Source organism: Saccostrea cucullata, unplaced genomic scaffold (assembly GCF_032062105.1).
Source record: "Saccostrea cucullata isolate Sc308-1 unplaced genomic scaffold, CSIRO_AGI_Scuc_v1 ctg4931, whole genome shotgun sequence".
NCBI lineage: Eukaryota > Metazoa > Mollusca > Bivalvia > Ostreida > Ostreidae > Saccostrea > Saccostrea cuccullata.
In genome coordinates, this window is record NW_026930684.1 from 8,928 (window position 1) to 18,933 (window position 10,006).

Here is a 10,006-nt window from a genome sequence, read left to right on the forward strand (position 1 = left end):
AGGAAGATGGAAATGTGAAAAGTTAATGACAACAGATACATTTTTATCAGTAAAGCTCACTTGAGCTTTCCGCTAAGGTGAGCTAAAAAACTGGGTATGTAGGTAGGTAAAATTTTTATTTTAAGATTGCAGCAAAGCAATATGCCCTCCCTTCTTTGAAAAAAATATTTATCAAACCATGCTATTTATAACAAGCATACCGTAAATCTTTGGTGATTCAGAAAACAAATCTTAGTAACATGCAAGATATTAATTCCCACTTAAATTCATACTTATCATCATTCACTTGTTCTTGGTTTATTTTCATTTTTGAGGTTGACAAAAGGTTTTTTACACCTGACAAATGACAATCAAAGTATACTAGTACGTACCTCCTGGCTTTCAATTCTCTCCTTCTCCTTTTAAATTTCTGTGTCACTGAAATGGCCTTCTGTCGCTTTCTTTGCAAATCCCTCAGAATGCACTGTCGTCGAGTATAGTAGCCAGGAGAGAGGCCCAATTTCTTGTTAACCTTTAATAAGGATAAAAGAATCTATTATGTACAACTACAATGTACATACATATACAATACAATCTGCTTTTGATTAAAATTTGCAGAATTTTCAAATGTAAGAGATAACTTGAGTGGTTCAACTCAGATATGACACAATAAGCATGAAAAAATAAAAATTTACAAACCTTTACAAGATATCTGTGTCCAACATTTTTCTGGGCTACACATGCAGCAACTCTATATCTGAGGCTTGAAGAAGAGCTGTAATGATGGGTCTTTGGGGCTTTTGCAGACACCATTCTGTGAAAACTCTCATTGGACTGTGTGCTTCCTAAGCATGAAAGACGATCAGAATGACTTGCATATGAACTGAAGACTTCTTTCAGATCATCCTGAAGGAACCTATCTTTCAGGGGTTTTCCATGTGGAAGTGACTTGTACCTCAGGTTAGGGTTGTTAATGAAGTTGCACCACCTTGAGGAGCAGTGTTGGTGATCTCCAAATATGTGTAATGGAATTGATGAAAGGTCTTCTTTGATTTGAGAAGCATTTCCTTTTCCCTGTGCTATGGAGTAACTGAAGCATTTCTGAATGTACTTTATCACAGACAAAGTTAGAGATGAATGTTTTTTCTTCAAGGTAAACAAAGAGTTTGTAAACAGTTTCTTTAGATGATTTTTATCAGACAACTTCTTAATATCAGCATTGACATTAGCTTTCAGTCTTGCAATAGTGGTAGAGTCCTCATCTCCAATGATTCCATCAATGGTTATTCCTTTACTTTTCTGTAGATCTTGGACCATCTCAATAACCATATCTGCCTCCATGGCCTTTGAACTACCCTCCCAATTCTTTGAGCACTCATGGGCTGCTGGATTCTTGTTGGTTGATTCAGCTACACTGCATACTCTGCAATTCTTAGACCTCAGAGAGTATGACAATACTTTGTCGGAGAGAGGACCAACCATGGAACAATGACCTGAAAAATTACAAATTAGAAAAACTGTATAACTTATAGATGTATTCGTTGTTTTTATTAAAGCATTTTTCATGCATTTCTTAACTTAATAAAATGTATGTCTTAATACTTTGGCAAGGAAAATCAAATTCGATCACTGATGTTACATGTATGCATTTGGTAATAACCTTTAACCCCTTTAGTCAGCAATGAACCTGTGCGTCCAGTGCACTATAGCATAATTAGGTCAAATATTTATTTTTCATGAGGGGTGCTGTATAATTAATGCAAATCGTTCAACTTTAAAAAAGTAAACAGTTGCTATAAAACGTGTTTGCAGGATGCAATAGGGACCAAATTCCTACTTCTTTGAAGTTAGTGTTCTAAGTATTGACAATGCTTTGGTAAATAATGTTTCTAATAAGTGTCGTTAAAAATTGGTTGCGTGCCATAGAGCGATTAGCGAATACGCTAACTGTGTAAAATCACCTAATATTTTAATATTTTGATTTGACTCATTATGACTCTTAATGATTTTTCTCGTGTAAACATTATATCCTTTTTTGGCTCCATCATCCCACCTTGGGTCCATATTTCGAACAAAACTGAATATGCTTTACCTGCATGAGCAACATAACTATTCATGGCTGTTCTTTAGAAGAATATTTTACAATTTATATGGACAGTTGAACTTTGAGATATGTGTCTTTCTAAATTTATTGCATCTGTTTCGTGGGCATAAAATTTTGTTGTTTTGACATCAAAAATAATCTCGTCGTTGTTTTAAAACTAACCCTAGGTCTAAAAAAAATATGTTTGTTTCCTGTAACCCAACCGACCCATTCAAATTACCCCCCGGGTGAATTTTTTTTCTGACAAATGGCAAAACTTCGTTTGATCAATCAGCTGATTCCATTTATTAAAAAAAGAAAATTAGCTTGTAGCTTAACTTGAGACATAAAATATGTCAACCTAGTTTACATTTAAGTTTGATTAGTTATAAAGAGTAATCATTATTATAACAACAATTTCCCCCTACAACTTTCTGAAGATCGTTTTCCGCCGCTAGGCAGCCATTTTGGATGCCATGTTGGGTGTCCACTGTAAATATGACACCTGGTATATTGAGTCCAGGGATGTTTGACAATTCATAATAAAAAAAAAATCCCGACCTACCGACCCTTAATTTTTTTGGAATGTTACAGGAAACAAACATATTTTTTTTAAAGCCCTATTCAATATATAGTCATATAAAATTTCGTGTGGGATTTAATTTTGTTGGAATTTTGTTAACGGAATAAACAAAATTTGTGCTTTTACAGTATTTTTACCTGATAAACTATCATATGTCTTTCCGCTACCCCGTTTTTGCCATCCAGCATCTACAGCAACAACTAGTCCATTTTCGTTCATCTCTCTGAAAAATAGTTAAATAACAGACATCAGTTATTAACTGTGAACCTGTCTCCTTTAGAACACCCCCTAATGTGCATAACATTCTGCATATTTATCAACACAAATTATACTGTACATGACTAAACCTTATATTTATCAGTATATCAGATTCTATTAACTTGATCACTATCAATTATTATTAGGTATTCCCTATGATTTTCATTTGGGGATCAAAACTAAAACACGAGGCTCTTGGGGCTTGGGCCACAATACTCTAGGAAGTCACTGTCTCTGTCCAATCTAATTAAAATTATTTGTTAGATCCACTTGCATACTCGCTACACAAACATCTAACAACATCTCATTGAGGGTCACGTCAGAGGTCAAATTCTAATCAACCAATCAAATTGTCTCTTGCAAAATCATTGTTTATTTGTTGACGCAATTGAAGAAAATAAGTCTAGGGTTGTTCCGAATTTGAACTCTGAGTGACCCTCTATAGGATGTTGTTAGATGCTAGTGTAGCAATTATGCGAGCAGATCTAACATCTAATTTTGATTAGACTGTGTCTCTGTCACTCTTCAATTTTTTTTCTTCAATCAAATTTTCCTTTTTTAATTCATTCTAGGAATGAATTTAATAGCTACCCAAGTTATACTGTATATCCTGGGTTGTGCCAGTTTTGGCTTTCTATACAGCGAGGCTTTCATTTCAAAGCAGGTTACACTATTATAACTTGGATAACTATGAAGTTAATTCCTTATAATTTAATTCTCCATCAATAAGTAAAGAAAATAAGACAATTTTTCCTTCAAAGATGCATGCAATTAGTACATACATGTATCTTATATGTAAAATTAAATGGGTTGTTATGTTTGTGACATACATGTTAGTAATTGTGACTTAACCAACACAGGTTATACCATATGACCACTACACATGTATGCTAGACACCCATTGATCTGATCAGAAAAGCTCTATTGCGCCTTTGGCTCATTTGAGCTAAATAGTGAGATTTAAACTGAATTTATATTGTTTACACACTCATTCATCATTTCCAGTTCCTTCTGCAAAGCATCAGACATAGACTCTGCAGCAATATCTTCAACAGCTCTGCCTATCTCTTTCTGTCTTTTGTCCAGCATGGCATGGCTTACAGGTGGTATATTCAGCTCAGAAAGGAGACTGTTGACTTGTGTTGCACCAATACCAACATGTACAATTGCTGTAAATACAAATTCATAAATGTAAAAAAGAAATCAATCTAATCACTTTAAACAAGAAGCTTGTGAAATACAACACTCATCTTAGTCTCCTTTATTTTCTCTCTTTATTACCAGAAATTAAAAATAGAACCCATACTTTTAACAAACTAAACCCCTAGGGGTAATGGCAACAAAACTTGAAATGATCTACATTAGGATGATTCAATATCAATATGATTAATACAGTAATAAGGCTTTGCTGTTCTACAGAGAATTTTTTCCATCTGAATAGTCAAATGGTTTAGAGAACAAATCAAAAAAAGTCCCATTCTAACTTGTTATACCCTTTCTATGATGTGAATATAGGTTCTTTTGTGAATATACAGGCAGACACATGGATAAATAGGAAGCAGACATTGGATTTCTATAAAAGTGAATTCCATCATATGGCATATTGCCAAAACAAGGTGTGACTGTGTGGTAAAACACAAGAGTAAAACAGTATACCAGTACCCACTTCCCTCTCCTTTAAAGCATATTTTGAAAAGTTGACAGACAGATAAATGGAAAAAGATCAGAAAGCTGAAATGAGCCTCTGGCTTCAATAAGTTAAAAATAGCTTGCCTTCTCATCAAGTTTTTATTCTGAATTAAACATTATCAGGGGCGGATCCAGGAATTGAAGTTAGACGGGCAGGGTTCGACATTAACGTTAGTCCGTTAGTCTCAGACTAATAAGTCTCAGACTAATACATTTTCATTTGGACTAATAAAAGTTGTGGCGTATTAGTCCGAATGGACTAATAAAGTTTTCTGGGGGAAAAAATTACCGAAGTTCTCGACAACTTTCACTGGAAAACCCGTATGTATTTTTAGCTTTCTTGCATCTTGGCGGAAAGTTATGTAATTCTGAGTCAATTCGGCACTTAATTTTAGGACTCATTGGAATGAAATTAAACATTTTAGGGATTATGATTTATCATGACTCATAAAGAAAGATGTCGGGCATTTGGATGTCGTAATCATTTATAGAGAATAATGAGATTGGGAACACGATCCTAGTTCCTGATCAGGCAATTTCAACAAATATTGGTATAAAACATTTCATGTAAACGCATGCTTTGTTTATTACAAAAAAAGTATAAAAAGTACCTTGAAATGTAAATTCTATTGTTTAATTATATTTTTGACGGACTCATAAAATTGCCTGTGGACTAATAAAATTAAAGATACACTAGTCCGGCTAGACCAACGCCGAAAAATGTTAGTGTCGAACCCTGGCGGGTTGGGCGCCAGATTCAGGCAGGGGGTCTGGGGGCCGCCTTGAGGCAAAGCCCTGGTGGGGGCCAAGGGGGCGAAGCCCCCCGAAGCTCTTGGAGTCTAGAGGTTTTGTAGGGTAAAAATGAGGTCTACCAAGTAGACATCAGAAACATTTCCTCGACAAAACTATGTTTTATGCTAACTTTGACAATTTCAGGGGGGGTGCGCGCCGGGTGTGCCCCCCCTTAAATCCGCCACTGATTATATCAATTTATAGATACATATACCTATTTACTGGCTATGAGGACAAAAGCAAGTTTATTGTCCCCCAAGACAGCAACAATTTCTCAAGGTGCGTCCAAGTTGCTGTTGAGGGGGACAACAAACTTGCTTATATTGGAATAGACAGGTAAAACTCAATCAGGCTCTTGTGACTTGACAATAATAAATATACATGTAACTGATGTAGGGGATGTGTACGTTAAACTTCTTACCTGCTGATAGCTTTGTATTTACATCCCACACTCTTCCATGTTTTTTCCCCGATTTTACATGGTTAATATGATTACACTTTGTATTGCTGCAACAGACCTGAAATGTTAATGTAAAATCAATGAATCCCTAATTACAGGTCACTGTTCTAAATTCATTCACCATTAATGAAATCAAATGCTTGGGAAAAAAGAATTTAAATATGCATTACTTCAAATTACTTCAAAGAAAAAAATGTAACATCTTTCAAAACTAAAAATATGGATATATGGAATACTGCCTGTTTTATATGGAGAAAAATTCAAGGAAAAACCTTTCAAGGTTGTTTTTATACAAACTGTGCAAAAATTGGTGAGTTCATACCTTTAACAAAGAAGCTAAACCATATGTCAACACAGAAATAGTGTGTGAAAGTTGCAATGGTAAGCCACATTTACAACATCCCCGCAAGCCCTCAGCTAACACTCCAAGTTCTACTACTCTCCTCCCCTCCTTCCAATCCTCAGATGTACATGTAGTCACTTCTTCCCCATCCACCACCTCCTCTCTTTCCAGTATATTCAAATTTGGCAATTCTATGAATAATGAATAAAAATTATCACCATTACACATTCTTTATTATCTACTGTAACACATCCTGACTAGTTGACTGTTTAGATACACTTACTAAATTCCAAGAACCAGTTTTCAAAATAATTCATAGTGCCGATATACAACATATTTTTCCATATACCGATATTTCTCAAGATATTCTGAAATCAATCTAAAATATGATCTACTTTCTTTTACTCGACATTTGCTTGGGCCCCTGGTCATTCACATGTAAACAGACGGTGTATGAGGTGCAGCGAAGAGTTGCATAGCATTTGCAAGATCTTTCAACATTTTAAAGTTGATTTCTTACTCCAGATTGTAAGGTTAAGTAGTCTGTATTAATAAGTTAAAATCTGCATCAACAACTACACCGCCATTTTGATTATGAATGTAAAAGAAGCTATATGGTTGAACAATTTTTTCCCGTAATGCATTATCATGATTATATACATTTCTATTTTCAAAACAATTAGACCGCTAACATTTTGTTTGTGACTTAGTAAGATCATATGATCCAATTAAAGAAAAATCATGTAAATCTCAAATTCAAATGAGCAAATATTCATTGAGTTTAGAATAGACTTTGGAGAAAATTTGTCCTGTCGTTCCCGTGTAACAATTAGTGTTGGGCCCATTGGCAAGCTGATGTCAATTAAAAAAATTTAGGTCAATTTCGGAATTGATTTCATAATATCTTAAGAAGTATAAGGAATTACGGAATGAAATTTGAAGGAATGAAGATTGTTTATATATGGATAGATATGGGTAAAAAGTAAATTTGTAAAGCATTCAATTTAAAAGAATTTTATTGGTGAAAGTAGGTACCCTATGAAAAGAGTTCCATACCTTTATTTTTTTTTTAACACCTCAATTTTTTTTCTAAGTGATCTAAAGGCCTGTGGGTCAAATGAGTATATCTTTCATCACGTGCAGTGTATTAAAATAAAATACAGTAATTATCTTTGATTAGTATTGTCATGTAAGGTAAGACATCTGATTCAGCAAATGTAATTTTTTTTTTGTAACAGCTAGGCCTAGTATATATATATTTTATTGAAATCCACATATAACATCATGTATAGTTAAATTTATTATTATCAAGTATGATTCAAATTTCCATGTTGCACTTTGATTACAATAGGCCATGTGGTTTTCAATAAAATACCCCCCCCCCCCTAAAAAAATTATATTTTTAAAACTTTGTTGTCAATCAGCATGATCAGATGAAAACTTGTTTTTATCAAAATATATCTTTGAAAATTCAATTATATACTTGATAAAAACAAGTTTTCAATGTCTTAGTTATGTCATGTTGTTTTTCAATGAAATATTGAGAAAAATTCAATATCTTCTCTTTTGGTGCACATCTTTAACTATTATAATTTTTTTTTAAATAGCTACACGTAGTCATAGTTCAAAAAGTCTTTAGATTAGACCTGGTATATAAAATGAACATCAACAAATTCATGTACCTCCCTTTAATATTTCTAATATTTTTAATAGACCTATGTGTAATCATGGTAATTTAGATGCAGATATGAAAACGAGTCTTTTAGATTACGTATTTTACATGTACAAACCGTGATCGTGATCAACGCTGACAGGGGTTGCACTGGCGGAGTAATTGTGGTCTGTAAGGATAGCTCCCCTAATCCATCGAGTCAATTGCCCTGCAGATACTTTATCATATCTCTCCTTCTGCTTTTTCGAGACGAACCCATGGCGTCTGTACTTTGGTTTCACCATCTCAACCAAAGTTACCGCGCAGACCTTGACTTCTCGTCTGCTTTTTGTTTACATTATCGTAATCCGGTTCACATCCGCGAAATGTAAAATGCTTATTATATGTTTGTTTTCTGGCATAAAAAATCGTTATTATGTTACTTTCTATGGATGATGATTATAATTATTTGTAGAAACTATTAATTCTCTGCCGTATTGAATTCTTTATTATAACGACATTCAGACCAATTTCCGGCAGTTCGAGTTGCGCGGTGAATTCAATTTCGTCAGAAGCGAAACACCTTAAAACAAGCACTAATTTAGATTTAAAGCTAATATGAAAGGCACTAGAGGGTGCAGAATTAGGACATTTCCAGAATTTCTTCAATTCTGATGGAATTTCATCATACACGAGAAACTTTTCTCATCGGAAAACATAGAGCACAAGCTTGCCTATCTGAGATTTTTACAAAAAAACTGCATCTAATATATATTAATTAATACTAGTGTATAAAAGATATAAATTTGGTAGATGGGCAAGCTTGTGCTCTATGTTTTCCGAAACAAAATGTGCTTTAAAATTGATGAAAATTTGCATAAATATGAGAAAATTCAAAAATTGACCTATTTCCTGACCTCTATGTGAACTATGTATATTCTAAATCTTAGAACCAATACTCATTTTGTGGCAGGGGTGACAACAGTTTTTTTATGGATTAACTGTTGGATCATTATTGAAAAATACCCTAAATCGGGGGCTAAATTACTGGTCTTACCTATGTTGTCCTTTGTTAAAATGAAGGACAAAGTCCTTTTCAGAAAGGAGATAATTAGTTTAAAAACAAAAATAGTAGGATGACATGAAAACTTCTTTTTCAAGAACCCTGGGCTTGCAAAGGTGTCACATATACATTGATTGACTATTTAACGCCTTTATATAGGAAGTATATTATTTTTGAGATCCATTGAGCCAGAAAAGCTAAAAGCTTAGTTTTATGTGAAATCCCTCTATGGTACATGTATTGGAGATTCTATATTAATTAAACCAATCATGGGGCCACAAAAGGGAATCAAAATATTACAGGGGGGTTCTGAGAAGGTGACTCAGATGAGCGCTGCTGCCGATTGACCTCTTCGTGTAATACATGTATCTTTTTGAAGATCTTTTAGTTATATTTTTGTCGATATATCATTTAAGATCTGTTTTTTTAACTTTTATTTACTAACACAGATAATAATAGCTCTTGTTCACCGGTTTGTTCATAAATTTCAGAGTTTCTTTTTTTAATTATTTTACATATTTATTGTATTTCACGTATAAACTTTTTACAGATAGTAGAAAACTCCCTTAGAATTTTACCATTTATGACCATGTAAATAATCCAGTCTGGTCTTCGAATAAGGTATATGATGTTTTAGAAGATGGAATTGTAGTTGTTTCTGTGCTACAACAGACAAAGGTTTTGGGAATAACTTTTGAACAAATCGACATGACAACAAACTATTCTGGATTAAGTCTCTGCGACATGGAAATTGTTGGTAAGTTTATAATGGAGTTTTATGAAGAGACTTACTTTCACAATCGACGACTGACTTCTACAATTAAAAGAGACACCAACTCAAATTACTAAAATGTAAAAGTCAGCTGACCAATCACTTCATTAAACTCCGTTATCATATTATTCTGTTTTTGTTTTTTTAAAGATTCAAATTTTTATTCAAAAGTGATATTGGTTAACCTCATTTTAGCGGGCGAGGAATCAATTTATGCGCTTAAATTTTTTTTAGGATGTCGACAAAATCCGCAAGTTACCCCATGCGAACCATGTCCAAGTAACGCAATAAATGGGACGTGCACTCACTGCCTTACGGGATATACTAGTCCAA

General features: G+C 33.9%; 1 protein-coding gene across 1 annotated transcript; it reads right to left on the reverse strand.

Moving 5' to 3' along the window:
* Positions 1-278: 278 nt before the first annotated feature.
* Positions 279-8,385, reverse strand: LOC134229606 (uncharacterized). The gene is made up of 6 exons (XM_062711355.1): positions 7,978-8,385; positions 3,892-4,072; positions 2,783-2,868; positions 679-1,472; positions 372-511; positions 279-336 (listed from the first exon to the last, which is right to left on the reverse strand). Exons 1-6 carry the CDS (start codon positions 8,141-8,143, stop codon positions 279-281), a joined length of 1,425 nt encoding a protein of 474 aa, XP_062567339.1. The 5' UTR covers positions 8,144-8,385.
* Positions 8,386-10,006: the final 1,621 nt, after the last annotated feature.

Excerpts from the sequence above, each read along its gene's own strand:
- LOC134229606 (XM_062711355.1), bottom strand. The coding sequence starts at position 8,143 with ATGGTGAAACCAAAGTACAGACGCCATGGGTTCGTCTCGAAAAAGCAG. Across the intron at positions 2,869-3,891 it reads GAACTGGAAATGATGAATGA|AGAGATGAACGAAAATGGAC; the intron begins GTGTGTAAACAA and ends ACTATTTTTCAG. Across the intron at positions 512-678 it reads GACACAGATATCTTGTAAAG|GTTAACAAGAAATTGGGCCT; the intron begins GTTTGTAAATTT and ends TCCTTATTAAAG.